We start from the raw sequence: 18,720 nt of genomic DNA on the forward strand, positions 1-18,720 counted from the left end.
AGTTACATTCTCTTAATGAATAGAATGATTTGTTCTAATGGTGTTTGTAAATAGGATCTCAAGTCCGCATCTTGTACAGCAATTAACCACTAAGAAGGATATATGCAGTGTGTTAGTTAATGAAACTGTCCTACCGATTTGATTTGAAACTGTCTCATTGCTATCTGTTTATCAATAAAATTATGAAAAAAAAATAATAATTATGGAGAAATAAGTTAAACAATTTGTATTTTCATATAGAGTAAGCCTATGTGTGAGAATCTGTATTTTATCTGATGGGGAACAACAAGGTAAATTACATTTAATAAAAGTAATCTTTTCAATATAAATATGTTAATTTTACTAATAACCTTGTAAAGTTTGTATACCATTTATTTTCTATTGTATATATTAATAATTGTTTATAATTTTATCCCTGAATGTTGGAGAACTTTTTAAATTATTAAAAATTTGACTTCGTTTTGTTTAAAAAAAAAAGAGTAAAAAAGAAAACCCACGAATTCAGAAAAAATTGTTGCCAACTCTCCCTTAAAGCCTTCTATTTAGAACAGCTAAAGAATTAAATAAAATCAGGGCCCCAAACTAATCCAAAAATAGGCATCTGAGATGAATATACACTTCTCAGATGAAGAAATACAAAGAAAAAATATATGAGAAAATATTCAACATTATTGGTCATTCAAGAAATGCAAATTAAAATAATACTGAGAGTCCATCTCAACCCCAGAAAGAATGCCTATCATCAAGAAGTCAACCAACAATAAATGCTGGAGGGGCTGGCGGGGAAAAAGGAGCCCTTCTGCACTGTTGGTGGGAATGTAGACCAGTGCGACCACTATGCAAATCAGTGTAGAGATTCCTCAAAAGCTAGGATTGGAGCTCCCATTCAACCCAGCTATTTTCCTTCTGGGTATTTTCCCAGAAGAACAGAAAACATCACACCACAGCAACATATGTGCACCCAAGTTTCTAGCAGCATTTATAATTGCTATATCTTGGAAACAACCCAAACACCAATCGACCAAGAGATGGATAAAAAGATGTCATATTTTTATATAATGGAACATTATTCAGCTATAAAGAAACATAAACTCCAGGCTTTGATAGGTAAATGGATGCAACTAGAGACCATACTCATAAGTGACATAAATCAGACTAACATATGCAAACATCATAGTATCTTCTGAGTTTAAGAAACTGAAAGAGTAAGTAAGATTCAAAACGTACAACCAACATTGTGAAAGGGAAAAAATTGTTCAAAGGGAAAGAGTAACTGGGATGGGGAGAAAAGAAGGAAGGGGAAATACACACACACACACACACACACGCACACACACACAATAGCTAAGACAGTTATACTAATTTCTATTGGTTTATTGAAAGAAATAGTTAATGCTTACTTTTTTAATCAATTTTACATACCTACATCTGCTAATCTAAGCAACTGCTTTGAATATGAAAATGTGCAATATAATAACTATTGTTAATTTCCTATCATGTTTTAAATTTCTGTATTGTTTTTATTGTGTTTTCTTTATTCTCTTGAAAGTAAAAAAAAAAAAAAAAAAGTGCAGAGAACTCGAATTCCACAGACAGACAGACAGCATAAATGCCGGACTTTCCACGGACAGGGTTGGGCGGGGAAGCACAGCTGTGGTTTGGGAGCCAACCAGCAAGCTTCCCAGAGACAGATGTGGTCTTGGGCCACAGGTGCTTGGGCAGCCCCAGCACGCACCTGGCTGCTCCCCCTCTGGTGGCAGCAGGTGTGTGGCCAGGTCCAGTAGCTGGACTGGATGATCCCTTTTCTCAGCTACAGGTCCCAGCTGGAGAAGCACTCAGTTTCTAATCCAGCAGGGTTAAGGCCCTGGCAGATTGGCTTCAGATAGAAACCTCAGGAAACTGGCAGATCTTAATAGCATTGTGATAAAGGTCAGTTCTAATCAGGGAAAAGAATGATGGAACAAAGTAATTCCTATGAAACCTAACTTTGAAGGCTACACACACTCAAAAATTACCTGCTTGAAAAGGTCAAGCCTCTTCAACACCGCTTCTAGCCTGGAATCCACATTCCAAGACCACTTGAAGTTACTCAATGTACATGGTGTTCTTAAACAACCTTTCAAGGCAAGTGCAGTTGAGTAATCTCCATCAGAAACTCCCTGCCTAAGACTTTGGAGACTCTGGCTAGCAGGGTAGAGCCACGAGTAACTGTAAGATCATCCTCTGCCTTGCTCTTACTCCTATCGCAGCAAAACAACAAAAACAATGCAACAGACAAAAAGCAGACTCTGTCTTCTACCAAATAGGGAGGGAGCTACCCAACAAGGATGTGCAGCTCCACTGCCAGGCCAGCCAGGACCAGGTCAGCAAGCTGTGCTGACTCAGACAGCACCTCCCTCGCGAGACTTCAGCTACTCGGGGGACACACGGCTGTACACGTACAGGAAGTTGCTCCAAGCTTGAAATACAAAGTCATGCTCAACAGAAGCTACCGCAACTGTTGACTCCAGTAGCAAGGCTTTCCCTCAGAGTGGACGCTCTGTGGGGAGTCATGGCCCAGCCCATGGACCTGAAGGCTGATACCCAAATCTCTCACTTAGGGTTGGGGACTTGAGTACAGTGGCAGAGTGCTCATCTGCAGTGTCTACAGGCTGGGCTCCTGTCCAACTTATCCAATTATTGTACACTCAAAATATCAAAGAAAGTTATAATCTACATAATTTTGAGACTAGGGAGGGGAAGTCAAGGCTAACAAAAATTAATAATTACATTCCTTTTATAAGACTGCTTCTGGACCCAGATACAAAAAATTAAATGTGAAATTTAAATAACTCACCCAAAATTCTATGCTGAAACTAAGATCCTTGCATTTGAGATACATAAATAATTATATAATTTGGCTATCAATCTTTCCAATTCACCATTTGCTAGTAATATACACTCTCCAAATACAATTATTTGACCACTTGGGCTTTGCCAGATAGTTCAGCTGTTTAAAGTGCCACTTGGGTAAATGCAGGCAGGCACATAGGACCGCAGTTCGATTCCCAGCTCCAGAAGTGGTACCCGACCTGCCCTTAAGGCAGCCTGAAGTAGCCGAAAAAAAAAAAAAAACAACCTCCTTCACAATTATTTGACCACTGCAAAATAACTTCTAAATACTATTTCCCAATTCCCTATGCTTCACTAATCTGTAAGTTTTTCTAAAGCTGGTAAAAAATGATATTTTCACCTTACATGACATTAATAAAGCTGCAGCCTTTATTTATGGTATGGAAGAAATAGAGGAACAGGGAGGCAGAACTACAAAAGCAAAGTCAACCTGTACTTACACGTTTTCTGGCTTCCCAGACCTCTGACAGAAACATAACAAGATGCCTACACTTTTCCTAGTCTGAGTGTGTTTATGTAAGAACCATATGCACACAGCAGCTTTTAAAGTAGAACATACAAATCCAAGACACCCCTATCGCACAAGTTTTCCCCCTAGAATCCAGGGATTGAACTCAGGTCCTTGAACTTGCCAAAGAAATGCTTATTCCACTGAGCCATCTCCCAGGCACTGAGTTTTCCCTTGGTAGAAGGAGAAAAGTAGCCTCGAGGCTTGAGGGGTAGGGCCAGAGTATCAGGGAGGGGCCCAAGGGGAGGGACCAGGGGATCAGGGCGGGGCCTAGGGGGCAGGGCCAGAAAAAAAATAACCGCAAACCTTTAAACTGGCTAGCCTGTGCTTTCTCAGGGATGTGGGGAGGGTCATCCTGGCCACGGCAGCGCCCCAGCCTCCCCTCCAGCGTCTTGAAACCTCTAGTAATTGTGAGCTAAATAAACCTTTCCTTTCCTCATTTTGAGTGTCAGGTATTTGTCCCAGCAACAAGAGAAGAATAACTCAGACATGGATGCACCTTAAGACCAAATTGCTAAGTGAAATAAATCAGACACATGAGCTTCCTTGTGACATGGCCTCTCTCATGTGAGAAACCCCAAGTGTAAGTAAATTCAAGAGCAGAGTAAGAACTGGACAATAGGAAGCAAGAAGGTAGGTCTTCTGCAGATTGGAAGGGACCAAGAGATGGAGGAAGGCGGAGGGGAAGGGAAAGTAAAAAGAATTAAGGTGTTATGTGCACGAACCACTCCCCACAGGGAGTATAATTAGGTACTGCAAACATGTACTAAGAAAAAATAATTTTTTTACAAAAGAGTCACATTAATATTCAACAACAGTAAATCCCAAGACAGCTAGAAAATTGAGTTTGGAATTTTCTATAATCGAGAGATCAATTTATGAATCAAGGTCACAGAAGAAAGAATGAAAGCAGACACAGAAGTCAAGGCTGTGACGGCCAACACAAGGCACCCATTTTAGATTTTTTTTATTTATTTATTTATTATTTGAGAGAGAGAGAGAGAGAGAGAGAGAGAGAGAGAGAGAGAGAGAGTGTGGTGTGTGTGTGGCCAGCTCAGCCCACCAGGGGGGCGGGGCCGGCTGGCATGTGGTGCTGGGGGATTGAACCGCGGTCCACTGATGCCTTGCCAAGCTTGTTCTAAGTAGGTGCTTTAGACCACTGAGCCATCTCTCCAGCCCCCAAGGCACCCATTTTAGAACAGGCCACATTTCCCAAGCGGGGCAGAAAGGCCGGGAGAGTACCGGGCCTTCAGGACAGGCAGGAATTGAGTTTGGGTGCTGCGGTGCCCATCTGGAATCCCCCTTCCTGAGCCCCACAGCAAAGGAGGGAAGTCCCCCGGCTGGGTTTGTGGCTACACACATTGAGCAGAGGGGCACAGGGCAGCTCTCCTGTCCCATGATGCCAGTCTCTCCACACTTGTTCATGAGGAGGCTAGCGCTGGAGCACATGCAGCTCTCAGTTCTCCACACCTGAATATGGAGCCAAACCTCACTAGGGCTGTGCCTCATCAAGCCACCAAAGGGTAGCTGGACAGGGGCATGAGATCTAACAAGCAATGACGAGGAAACCCCATGTGCACACGCCTGAGCAAGCCAATGAGGTGCCGTACAGGGGGGCACTGCTTGTGCTTTGCTGTGCTGTTTTGAAGGAAAATTCCAACATGAGTCACTCAGCAGAAAAGAGCACTAGGCTTCCTTTGATAAGGAAAGGAGGCTGCTCCTCACAGAAAGAACCCTCTGACTGTGGAGGGGCCAGAAGGCCAGAATTATTTTTCACATGGAATTTACTAGCTGCTGTTAGGAATTTTTATAAGTAATCCATTACTACATTTAATGGCTACACAATAATGGGGCATTTTCCTTGAATATATGTCCTGATAGGCTTGTTAATTTCATAAAATCTCTCTGAAGAACAATCAGGAATGTTTGATGATATTCCCTTCATCCCACAAAATCTTTTCCGAGCTATTCTACCCCTTTGGGCTGACCTCTGGCCCCACATTCCTCGACCTGTTTACATGAAAACAAAGACAGGCGGAACTCTGAACTGACCAGAGACATTTAGACCAAGATTCTGGACAAAAATGAAACACACACACAGAAACACACAAACACAAGTCTCTGGAGTCAGAGACTTGCCATCTTCATTGTAAGTGGTAAAAAATCAATGGGCCCCTGTTTACTTTACAGGAGTCCTATTTTATTGAAACACAATTTTGGAACCGTTTTTGTTTTTGGCAGTATCAGTGTGACAACCACTCTACAACTGTCTGCTGACTCAGATACATCCTTACTCCAATGCTATTTCAGTAGCAATATTCTCTTCCATTTCTTTCACTTTACCAAATCCACATACAGCACCAATTCAGTGCCAAAAATTGTGATTTAGGCAAAATCTCTTTATACATTTTTCTAACATGACCATTTCAATAATTAGCTCATGCTATGCTAGAGTTTTTTCAGACCACTGTGGCATAACGAGAGAAGAGAAACACTAGCAGATACTATATTTGTCTGTTTTGCCTTCTTTTAGAAACAAAATGAAAGTATAAATACGCCAAAAGTATCCTGTGACTGTTAGGAAAGCTATGTGGAAAGTAAAACACTAGGAAATCTCTCTCGAATGATAAAACTCTGTAATATCTTTGTAACTTTACAAGGTCTCTGCATATGTTTAAATTCAGAATTGCTGAACAAGTGCCTCTTAGGGAAGAGTTCGTTACATGATACAGAAAACCAGAACAGCTCCAAGAGGTGCTACCTGGGGAATTTAGCCTCCGTCCCAGAGATCCAGGGAGTGTTTCCCTTGGACTCCTTTCAATGCATCTGGCAGGAAGCCTGTGCTCCCCAACCTCTGCCTTTAGAAGGGAAGGGTGCCCCGCTGCTGCCCAGGGCTTTCTGCCAGTGCAGCCCAGTCCTGGGTGCGGCCGGGCGCCTGCAGGACCCTACAGCACTTCAGCATTTGATTATGGCAGCAAAGGAGGCAGACACTCTCCATTCCTCTGAAGAAACTCCCTGCTTTTCATGTGGGAGGGTGTGTTTAGGCCTGGGCCCAGGCAGGGATACTCTCAGTTATTTCACCAGTGGTTTCTCAAATTTCACACCTGTTGGCCTCCGGCCATGCAAACACTCCCACAGCTCTGATCTAACTGGCAGAAGACTAATTTCCTTCAGGTATTCTCTCTCTTCCTGGCCCTTTTCCTTTGACACACTATGAACAGACCAGGCAGCGGGGCCACAGCATCTCTGCCTCCTTCTCTCACTTACTAGAAACTAGAGTGATCCCAATTCTAACAAAGGAGCAGAACGCCAGGCAGGGTCAAGGGTCTCACTCGTGGCTTGCACAGAGCAGATAGACAAGCATGCGTCTCCATCATCATCCCATCCCCTGCTGCCAGAGACACCAGCCTGTGTGTGCAGGGCCACCCTGTGCCTACTGCCACCCACCCTCACAGAGGTGAGAACAAACCGCACCAGCATCCTCAACCATCAAGGCAGCTGAGGGCAGCTTAACTTTCTGGCCTCAGTTTACCTGCCAGCTATCTGTGTGGCAAGCTCCTCCTCTACCAGCCGAGCTTTAACTCCTTCCTCTTGTCCTTGGAGCTGCTTCCTTTGTAGGGATGAAAAGACCAGGGTGCAACCCAGTGTAAGTCCCTTTGTCTCGTCTCTGCCTGTGCCCCCAACTAAAGGTATTTATTCAGTCATTTGCTGTCAAAATTTTGAGATTGAGGTAAGATTTGGAAATTTTTCTAAATAGTTGTCAAATTTTCCAAACATTTGTGATATAGCTCTGATATTTTACCTCTATAAGGTCCATTTTGATTGTGAAAAAACAGAAACTATTGCACTGGTTCAATACTTATAAGTTTGACTGTTTCCAAAGCTTCCAGTGATGTTTTCCAGAGGTCTTCTCTGACTACTCTGGGTGGGCCATTAAGAACACTGTCAGCACATCTGCATATATATATCCCACTTTACACAACAGCCATGGTGGAGATTTTGGAGTAGTCTAATGTTCTAAGTTTATTTAGCGTAAACAGTGTCTAGTCTAGACTCCTTATCTTACTCCATCTCAGGGCCTGAAGCAAAGAAACAGGTGAGTACAAAAGAAGTACAAAAGGAGTGGCAGCCCTTAAACATGGGGCTCAGACAGGCCAGGGACTCTGAGTGCCTGCCTGAGACAGATCTGTACCCCAAGTCCTGCTTGGTGAAGATGAGGCTGACACCATGGCCCGGGCAGAAGCCCCCTCCCAGGAACCCGGGGTCCGTGATCTGATACTCACGCTGACACTGTCCCCAGGAGCGTCGAGTCCAGCCCCAGCAGCAGTCAATCCTCCCAGCATAGTGACAGAGGCCAATCGAGGACACGAGCTGCCTGGGCCACCTACCACACACACAAACAACAACATAAAGACACTGCAGATGGAAAACAATTTTAGAGGAGATCAAAGCACATCCAACAAATCTCCTACATCTCTTTCATGCCTTAGAAATTTAAGGTTAAAGACACAGAAATAGTTCTATTATTATCTAATATCAAATCTCAGACACCCAGCATGCAAGCACACACACATCACACGCAGGCCTGCACATGTGTGCACGCACACACACACAGCACACCATTGTAGGGATAAAGAGTAACAGCCTTTCCTAACTAGAAATAGCACCAGCTAAAACCAAAAGTCCTCAAGTCTGCCAGTCACAGGGTGGTTTGGGAGGCTTGAGATGAAACAGATTCCTCTAAGATTCACACCTGTTACTGGGGTGGGGAAAACCAGTTTTGACTGATTCATCATAAACTGAAAAGTATTGAATAATAAAAGACATGTCAAAGCAGAAGAAATTCTTGTCTCATAGAAAGGGCAGACAGGAAGGAATAGAGAGAGAGGAGTTTCCTGAGAACCAAATGAAACAGCCAGAGAAAACCCTGCAAAAGAAAGGAAAGGAACGGGAGAAAGTAAGCACTAGAAAAAGAAATCTAAATAAAGCGAAAGAGTTTAAAGCGTGGAAGACCTCAACACTGGGCTGAAGCGTGCTTGCACCAACACATTAATAGATTTTGTTTTCCTCATTAGTGTAACCGACGTCCAAAGAAAGTAGCACGTTCAGGCTAGACTCCCTCAGCTGCTCAGTTTCCTTTAGATTCACACCTAATTGCGTTTTTCCTCTAAGAAGGGCACCATTTTATTTGGCTGCAATCATCCTTCTAAAGTTACATTACTATCTGAACCTATCTTGTAAATGTGTGTGCAAGAAATGCACAGCATGGCCTAGCTGGACGAGGAACTGTCCCTAGAATCTCTAGAAACGCAGTGCAGTGCAATTCAGAGGCCTGGCCTCCTGCTGCTCCCCCTGCCCTTAAACTCTTTTATTCCCTGTGCCTCACCTGCGCCTCCACCCCGGCCCCAACGCCAATCTAAGTCCAACCTCCCTCTCTGCGCGGGTCTCCCAGCAGTGTGCTTTCCGGCAGCGCCGGAGAGCCCTGGGTTCCTGGTGCGGGACGACTGTCTGGGCGCGGGGCCGCGGGGCCGGACAGGACTCTGAGAGGGTTGGCGGGACCTGTCACGGTGGGCCTGGGGCAGGTAGCGAGTCACCGACTCACACCCAGGAGCTCACACGCGCGCACGCTCACTTATGCTTGCACACTCGCAAACGCCCGCTCAGTCGCGCCCCGCAACAAGTCCGAGTGGGGGAGTGGTGAAGTGGTACGGGGGGTCAGCGCCCTCGCCACACCTTGCGCGTCGCCCGGGTCACCTGGAGGGGTCGCCTCGGCGGCTGCCCGGACCCCAACCAGCGCCCTCTCCGGGCGGGGTCCCCAGCCCTGCCCAGTCCGACGTAGCCTCGCCCGTCCGCCCGCCCGCACGGCGCGGCCCGGCCCCGCTCACCTCCCGTCGAAGTCGGCGGCCGCCCGCAGGGACAGCGAGGCGGCGAGCGCGAACGCGAGGGCGGGCAGCAGCGGCGGCGGCATAGTGCAGACCAGCGGGCGGGCGGCTGGCTCTGAGGCTCGGCTCCCACCGCGTCCTCCGCTCCGCTCGCGCCAGGGGCGGTGCCGCCCGGGAAGGCGGGGAAGGGGCGGGGCGCGGGCACCTGGGTGGGCGGGGACAGGACTGGGGCCGACCCACCGGGCGGGACCGCGTGGGGCTCCAAGCAGGTGGCGGCGCTGGGCGGGACGGGCGCTGCCAGCGGGCGCAGAGCTTGCTGGAGACCCCAAAGCAGGACCTGTCTCGGGGCGAAGTGTAGCCGGGGTCGGAGCTGCTCTCTCAGAGCCAGCCGGGCACCGAATTTCGGGTCTTAATTTCATGACCGGCCCGAAAGCGCTTTCGGGCGCTAGGCAGCACGCTGTGCTCAGGAGGGCTGGCCTTTGGGGAATCCTTAGAAATCGTGCAGCAGCATTGCTCCGAGCTAAGACAAAAGGGCGAATCCCCTAAATGGTCTGTTAAAACGTGGGCGCAGCCGACCCCTCATGCCCACTCCTCCGCGTGTTTCTCTACTTCACTGGCCAGCCCTGCCCTGACACCACTGCGCAGACCGCGCTGTCCCAGACCCTAGTGTGTGCCAGGTTTACCCCTCACTCTGCTCAGAGGTGACCTCGCCTAGGAGCACCATCTGAGACTGCGCATCGTATGACCCCTGTCTTTGCTTTCTACTTATCTCTTCTACTGCGCATCTCCTACTGGAGATTTTATCTCCGGCGTGTGTGTACTCTTTCTGTTTGAATGCAGACTCCACGAGGGCAGGTACTTGGTTTGGGTCCCAGACTAGTGCCAGGCACATAGTAGGTGCTCATAAACATTTGTTTATTGAATTTGATACATCACACAGCTTTTCTTATTTTTGAGATGTCTGCAGGTTCAAATTGTTAATGGAAAGTTCTGTAGCAGAATGACCTTACTATCCTGATCTCTTGGTGTGTGTAAAACAGGACTTTTCGGCAAGAAAAGGAAAAGGAAGGCTTCCAACTTAAATGACTCTTTGATTTCCAAGTTGTTTTCTGTTAGCAAAACACATTTCTATTTTAATCTCAGGAAATATCCATGCCAGTTCAGGCTGGGGACGTTATTTTAGGCAAACAGCTTGGTGTCATCCATTTCAGATACTTCTAATGAAGTCCAAAAATGTAGAAGTCAAAATATTTTTTCTGCGGAAAATCAAATTTTTGCAAACGCAATGTAGGCATGGTTCCAGCCCCCTACTGGCTACCTCTCAGTTGTTTTCCTTGTTTATTGGTTCTATACTGGATTCACGAACAAGCTCTGCTGGAGCCCTGGATGACTGGAAAGGAAGAAGCCTCAGCTTAAATAGCTGAGACAGAAGGAAAGAGAGACAAAACGTTTGAAGCATACACACAAGACTACTTCCCATGTCTCTTTCTCCACCTATTTGTTCAGCCTGGAAACACCCCACTCCTCTCCCTTCTCTACAACCAGGTGCCTACTACCCACCCAGGAAGCCATCTCTGACTGTGCCCTTCTCTGACATTTGTGGCTGCACTTGTATAGAGTCCCCCAGCCTGCCAAGAGCAGGGGGGGATGGGCTGGGGGATGGGCTGTGACCGGCTCTCTGCCACTCTGGGTCCCAGGAGATAACGTCTTTATGTTGTAAACACAAACCCTTTATGTTGTAGCTACTCCTGGAGCTTGGACAGAGACTCTGGTGTGGGTTTTCACAAGGTGGTCGGTGAATTCCTGATAAGGAGACTTGGTGAACACAATCTCTTTCCAGAGGTCAGGGGTCAGATAGCTGTAGGTCTTGGAGATGGCATCAAAGGTAGCCTTAGCAAAGTTGCCCAAAGTAGCAGCACAGCCCCTAGCAGAGGTGCCACAGTCATCAGTACCAGCCAGCAGCAGCAGCTTCTTGGGCACCAGGACTGAGAGGAAGCCAATGTCTCTGGAGGCAGGGATCAGGTGCTCCAATACAGAGCCACAGCAGCCTGTCGCCTTGCAAGGAACAGTGTGGGGCTTACCAGTCTTGTTCCCCCAGTAGCCTTTCTACACAGGGACAATGAAAAGCTTGGCCAGGATAATGGGCCCATGAATGGCACTGGCTACTTCCTTGGAGCACTTTACACCCAGGCCAACATGACCATTGTAGTCCCCAATGGCGACAAATGCCTTGAACCTGGTTGCTAGCCAGCATGGGTTTGCTTCTGCACAGGCATAATCTTCAGAACTTCATCCTTGAGGGGTGTGCCCAGAAAAAAGTCAATAATCTTGGACTCCTTGATGGGTAAGGAAAATAGATAAACTTCCTCCAGGGACTTGATCATTATGTCCTTGACCAGCTGGCCCAGCTTGATGACAGGAACCTACTCTTTGTCCTTGGCCTTATAGCTGTGAGCCCCATGGCCTCTGCTCTGGCCCCTGCTGCACCCACACTTGTGACCTCAAAGGCCACTGCTAAAAAGCCTCTGCAGAAACCTCTGCGGCCTCCTTGGGCCACTAGGGCCTCCAGGCCCTCCCTCATCCGCCATTTGATGTTTCCCAGAAAAAGAATTTATGCTGCAGTTATGACTACCGGTGATCATTCAGAGAAAGAGATGATATTTTTCTGAGTGCTGAAAGCCAAACCAGGACAAAAACCCAGGGTGGCACACATGCTAAGCAAGCACTCTACCCTGAGCTACATCTTCAGCCCCATTGTCTAACTCTTAAAACAAACAAGCAAATGAGATCAAATATCTTGCTTTTTTAACAATAACTTCTCATCCAGTATGACAAAATTTTGGTGAGCGGTCCTACCCTGTGATGCCACCTCATAAGTAGTAAACTCATTTTTCTCATGCACAAATAACTGTCATTGGTTTTAGGGCTAGTATAGATAAATAGCAAATAGAATCAAACAAACCTAACTTTAAACATTTGAAAGTGAGAAACTCATAATCACTTAGTTTTTTCCCCACTAAATATTCATCAGGAGCCTACAGTATATTCACCATGCACAAGCACTAGGACAAGCTAGGAACAAGATCAAGATAGTCCCTGAGAGTTACCATTCCAGCAAGGAGCAAGACAGTGCTACACAGGGAGAGAAAGATGTAAGGAGAGGATAAAGGAAGGTCAAGGGGACAGAAAAGTGATGAGGCAGAGATGCACAATGAGTGGCTTGGTCACCCCTGGACAGGTGACATTTGAGCCAGGATCTAATGAGGTGGGTGTGGGCTGTGGTCCAGGGAGAGTGCAGAGCAAGATGCATTTTCTCTGTCCAATGTGAAATAGTGTCTCACAGTTGGTGTCAGAGGCATGGATCAGATCATCAAATTGTTGCCTCCCGCCCCACATGCAAGGTGGGAACAAGGACACAGGATTATGCTTCTGAAAACCCCTTTAAAAGAAGGGTATTCACAGCTACTGGTTCACAGCAATTTTGACTCCCAGCTGAGCAAGAATGCTGGAGACCCTGCTCTGGCAGAAGAGGTAGAGCTTTGGTGGACAGAGGGGTCACACTGTGTTAGGGTACATACACAGTTGTCCCCTCAAAGACTCAGGCGATCGAGAGTACAGGACTGTAGGGGTTTTCTGCTGGTTTGCCAGGAGGAAATGGGGCCTGGTAGACAGAGGTAGTTGCAGGGCCTGACCTAGATGGCACATCTCCTCCCAGTGGTACCCCTTTGTCTTGGCTTTCTGGCCACCATGAGGTGAGCCGCTTGCCTCTGCCAGACCCCTCCACCATGCCCTTCCTGCCTTGGAGGTGGCCACATACGGGCTGAAACCAGGAGCCAAAATAAGTCCTCTTTCTTTAAGCAGTGAGTGTCCAGTACTGTGTCCCTGTGATGGGAAAGTGACTAAGCCATTTGCTTTCTTGGAAGGACCACTTTGTAGTTGGCCCTGCCCATCACTGCAGTGCCTGTTAGAGTACAGCACATGCCCTCTTTGGGGGCTATGCCATTCATGAGCTTTTTCTTGCACGATGTAAATGTCTGGTGTTGCACCAAGGAACAAAGCCAGGCATTTTCCTGCCAGGCTCAAGGTTTTTGTGGTGACAAGTTTTTCTTGAAACCTCCTTAAAGTCCCACAGGTCTCTGGTCTGATTGCTTCTAGTCAGTTCCTTATGCAGAAAGCCACAGCCAAGGTGGAAGGCTGGTGGCTCGCTATTTCATACGGTTGTTGCCCACAACAGCATGGAAAGCAGAATATTTGCAATTCCAGGGAATAGGATTGTAAAAAGTACCAGTGTTGGTGTATTTCACCATACCCGGCTTTTAGTCAGGTGCCATAAGAAACAAGTTCAGGCAAGAACTGTTTGCTTCATAAGCAGAAATGGAAAAAGTCATTCTGGTCCTTGAGCCACTTGCTTTATTTCCCTGCTTCTTTGTGTCACCCTCACTCTTGTCTTAGTGGAGGCCACTGTGACATGTCCTGGTATGTCCTTTGGGAGGACAGTACCCTTTCTCTGACCCTTGCCATGGGGAGGGTCAAGTCTCAGATTTTTATTAATGTGTGAGACATAAAAGTATCTGTCTTTCTCAACTTTAGCAAGCTCCAAATTTCTGAAAATTTTCATCTTTTTCCATTTCTGCTTATGAAGCAAACAGCTCTTGCCTGAACTTGTTTCTTATGGCACCTGACTAAAAGCCGGGTACAGCGAAATACACCAACACTGGTACTTTTTACAATCCTATCCCCTGGAATTGCAAATATTCTGCTTTCCATGCTGTTGTGGGCAGCAACTGTATGAAATAGCGAGCCACCAGCCTTCCACCTAGCACACAGCACTTCAGACACATTGTGTCGCTGTGGTTGGGGGTATCACCCCTCCCTGGTGTCCCATCACAAGCAGAGTGAAACAGACACCTTGCTCTGTCCTCTTGCCTGTGTTCTGGCTGTATGCTAGCCTGGACACTAGAAAATGCAGGTTCCTGTTGAGATGTCCCTTCTGGCAGCAGTTTCTCTGTAATGTAAAAGGTTATCGTCACATCATAAAAAGCCCTCTCCTCCCCCATTTGATGACTTCAACAAGATGGAAGCTCTGTTCTCATCACATGACAGTCAGAGGTGAGCTTGTTAGCACAGGGGGCATCTCTGTGTTACACACCACTTTGCTCTTAGACTGTGTGACTATCACAGTGATTCGGGCTGGAGGGAAGTGTGCAGAGGCTGTTTCCTCAGCTACTCACCTGACCATAAAGGACTATTCAATGCTCACACCCATAGCCCAGCCCCATGCCCGGCGCTCCATCCCTGCAGAAAGGGGAAGGTAGAATTGGGAGGGCAGTGAGCATGCTCCGCCCACACACTGCCCACACAGGTTAATGAGATGTCCTCATACATTCAAGTGTACAAGTCACCTTGGTCTGGGATATGTCGGAGGAGTTTGGGGCTGGAGATAGAAATTTGATTGTCACGAAAAGCTTTTAAGTCACTGCGGCTGGGGAGTCTGAGTGACTGTAAGTGTGAGCCTAAGAATCTGGACTAAAGAAGTTTAATTCAGAGGACTCGGACAGAGCAGAGGGATCTCCACAATTCAGACTTGAGCAAGGAGGAGGCCAGGATGTTTGCCAAGAAGCAAGAGATGCGTGTTTGTAATGGAAACCACTCGGAAGTCTGTTACCCTGGAAGCCGGGGTAGGAAGGAGGCAGGGAAGCAGCTGGGCATGCGCACTGGTGCCCAATGCTGCTGCGATGTTAAGGGGGTTCATGGCTGAAGTGACTGTCAGATCTGAAAAGGAGGCAGCTGTAATGATCTTGATGCAAGCAGCTCCAGAGGATGTACCCCTATTCTAGAGAAAAGAGAAAGAGGAGTAGAAAGGCAAACACAAGTCACAGTCCAGCAAGGGTGAGAGGAAAAATCTATTACTATGTTTAAAACATTAGCTTATCTAGCAAGAGAAAGCGATTGGACAAATATCCAAATACAGATATGAAAGAGATAAATATACTTCAAACGCAGGGGGAAAAAGGTGACCTTAGTATATCAAAGAATAGCTCAAGGGAAATAGAAAATCTAACTAAACAGTAACGCTGCAATAAGATAATTCCATACTATTTAAACTCATCAAAACACACCCACCCTCCCCCCCCATACTCCTATAAATTATTCCCAAGATATTGATACCTAAACTGTGCTGGGGGTGGGGGAGCCTTCTCTCATATGCACAAAATTACACAACCTATCTCCTCACCCCAGATGCAAACATAGCGAGTGTAATCTAGCAATATATGGAAATAGCTCATCCCAGGCCAGTCGAAAACAGCCCCAGGTGTGGCTTGTCCCTTTGTACTGAGAACTGGACCTTACTCTAATGTCCTAGCCCTCTTCTCTGGCAACCTGATAAGGCAGAATGTGATCTAAGTCATTGGCCCATGGCTCCTTGATGAATAAACTAAATTTAAGCAGAGAGTCTGATCCATCTGATAGTGGACCACACCCCTGGGCTCTCCTGCACATGCCCCAGAAGGACCTTGAGCACTACACCTATGCCTAAAGTTTCCCTGGACATGCTTAGGGAGGGCAGGAGGATTTCACACCCGGCAGCTCACTCCTGTGTCCAGCACTTTGCATCTTGCACCTGAGATGCACTACTGAATGAAGCTCCTGAGGAAGAGCCGTGGACACTGCTCTCCTGGAACCCTGGCCCCCAGTGCCCTTTGCAGCACACAGGTGCAGTGCACCATGGTCATCACTCTCAAGCCTGTTCACTCCCATCTAAGACACTGCAAGGGGTCAGCACATCCTGCAGCCTGTGCCATGAGACTTGAGTTTTAAAAATATTGTTTATAATAGATTTGATCTCAAAACTAAAAAAGTAGAACATTATGTAATGATGAATTACTGGAAAAATTCTTATTAATGTTAGAAATAGGATGAGGGTGCTTATATTATTATTTTTATTTAGTATGTTCTAGAAATGCTATCTGCTGCAATTAGACATGAATGAATATAATTTTTTTGAAAGCAAGGGACAAAGTTCCCATTATTGGAAGGTAGTAAGATTCTATAGCTAAAGCAAAATGGTCATTTGAATTCTATGGGAGCTGCCCAAAATGTTGTGTGCCTGTAACCACAGCTGCTGGAGAAGCTGCCGAAGGCAACAGAGTGAGACTCACTTTGAAAAATAAAAAAAAAAGCTCAAAAACAAAAGAACATTCAGTAAGAAAGCTGCTTATTTTTACAAGTTGGCACTTTAAATTTTGATATACACACATCTATATGAAAAATTAAAATATAATTTTAGCATTACCTAATTAAAAGATTGACCTTCAAGATGTTAGGCCAGCTTTCTCCTCCCAAACTAAAGGTGGTAGTCTCTCAGTCTAATGCAACACACACAAGAATCCAAAAGCATCGGCACACTTCACTTCCTGTGTGTTTCTGATTCATTTTCAAATTCTTTTGCAAAACAAAATGGAAGACATCACTCGGTAGGCTTTGCTTCTGTTCCAGTATTACTGGGAGAATTGATATAGGAATGGGCTATCAACAAATCAGATAGCACTTTCAAAAGTAATAAAATATTTTATATTTTTGTCTCTCATCCTTCAGCCTTTCTGAAATTATATAACTGCTCTATAGATGGAAAAAAAATTTTGATTTGGTTATCTATTTTTGAAACTGAGAAGATTCTTTCATGTTGACAATAAATCGTTGGCATCCCGGAGCTGGGTGCGATGGTGCTAGCTATCCTCTGTAACACAGCTCCTGATTTCCACGGTGAAATTCCTCTCACTAGTGCAAAGCCTACCGGAGGTGGCTTGGGGTTCCACAAGTGAGTGGCTATTCCCAATGGGACTCCTTCCTGGAGTCTCCTGTGGCCACAGTCAAGGGAGAGACAGGCCCTGGCCATGGTAACACAGTGGACACAAGCTATTCTACTGGCCACTCCCTAGCCACAGGGCCCCAAGCTAACTGCAGGGACATTGGAAAATGTATTATCCCCGGAAGGCCAAGGAGGTAAACAAGAAGTTTTAATGGACTGTATGGCACTGTCTTTGTTCTCAAGAATCCAGTGAGCCTATTTCGTGACTTCCAGAAAGAAGACTGAACGTTAATCCTGATCTCACTAAAAATTCTATTTGAAAATCATTGTTTAAAAAGTCATTCAGTCAGTGATTCTCACTGGTAGCAAGCTGAGGTATTTCCTTGGGAATTCACAACACAGGCGTGGCACCTGTAGTGAGCACTCAACACGTGCTCACCAGCACAGGCCTTGCTGCTGGGAAGTACGTCCTTTCTCTGTCCAAGGCAGGTATCTCCAGTCCAAGGCAGGTATCAGCAAACACTCACATAAAGTGGTTCTGGAATGCTGTGCTAGGAGCCGCTGATCTCAACTGAGCTTTTATCAGTAGCTTTGTACCAATTTAAAGTTGCCTAAGAGGCCCCTGAATCCCACCACCACATGGGGGAGCACTAGGGAAGCTCTCCAGGCTTCTCAATCCATTGTCAATCTACCTGCTGGTCTCAAGACCATGGACCGGTTCTGACAACACAGAGGGCCACACGTTCAGGCAGATGATCAGTGTGTATAAAAACGCTTGTTAAAACAAATGCTACAGGGAGTGACTGGAGCTCGCAGTGAGCAGATCTGGAGGGGATGAGCTCTGCCTGTCCCACCATCATGGGAGCCTCACTGATAGATCTGTACCCACATTTATAGCAGCTCAATTTGTCACAGCTAAATCTTGGAAACCACCCAAATGCCCATCAACTGAGGGAGGGATAAAAAAGATAAGGTCTTTTTATACAGCGGAGTATTACTCAGTTATGAAGACAGATAAACTTGGGGCTTTTATAGGTAAATGGATGCAATTAGAGACCATATTCATAAGGGAAATAAATCAGACTCACATGTGTAAATATTGTATTAGCTTTCTAGTATTGTTACACTATATTTACTGAAAGAGTAAATGAGATCCAAATGTGTAATGGATATTGCAAAAGGGCAAGAAACTGCTCAAAAGGAAAGAAGAACTGGGATGAGGGAAAGGTAAAAGAAAGAAGGAAGGAGAAATATATATGATATACATAATATATAACATAAATATATATAATTTTTATATATATTTGAAATATGTATTGGCTAAGATAATTATACTACTAATTTTCTTGGTTTAATGAAAAAAGTTAATGCTTAATTTTTTGATCAATTTTGTATGCCTATATCTGGTAACCTGAACAACTACTTTGAAAATAACAATGCGTAATAGATGAGCCACTGTTGATTTCCTATCATGTTTGGAAATTCTGTATCATTTTTAATTTTTTTCTGTTTAAAAAATAAACTAAATAAAATAAATGCTACTTATGGAAGCCAGCCTAGGTATGGGGCACATTGGTTCATTTGCTACTTATCTCCTGATTTCCTAAATGCTGGCCTTTGATCAAGTT

General features: G+C 45.7%; 1 protein-coding gene and 1 pseudogene across 4 annotated transcripts in view; both read right to left on the reverse strand.

Moving 5' to 3' along the window:
- Npnt (nephronectin) overlaps positions 1-9,416 on the reverse strand; it is an 81,400-nt gene extending 71,984 nt beyond the window's left edge. For 2 of the 4 annotated variants that reach the window (XM_023709998.1, XM_023709996.1), the window contains exons 1-2: positions 9,286-9,413; positions 7,684-7,784 (exon numbers count right to left, since the gene is read on the reverse strand). In XM_023709998.1, the coding sequence (XP_023565766.1) occupies positions 7,684-7,784; positions 9,286-9,368 (184 nt within the window). In that variant the 5' untranslated portion in view covers positions 9,369-9,413. Of the gene's footprint in view, positions 1-7,683; positions 7,785-9,285 lie in introns of all 4 variants that reach the window. The other 2 variants (XM_004626771.2, XM_023709995.1) reach the window with 2 other exon arrangements.
- A 1,597-nt stretch (positions 9,417-11,013) lies between these two features.
- On the reverse strand, positions 11,014-11,870 carry LOC101582518 (annotated as a pseudogene).
- Between the last annotated feature and the right edge of the window lie 6,850 nt (positions 11,871-18,720).

This window comes from Octodon degus, unplaced genomic scaffold (genome assembly GCF_000260255.1).
Source record: "Octodon degus isolate 3935 unplaced genomic scaffold, OctDeg1.0 scaffold00016, whole genome shotgun sequence".
Classification (NCBI taxonomy): Eukaryota; Metazoa; Chordata; class Mammalia; order Rodentia; family Octodontidae; genus Octodon; species Octodon degus.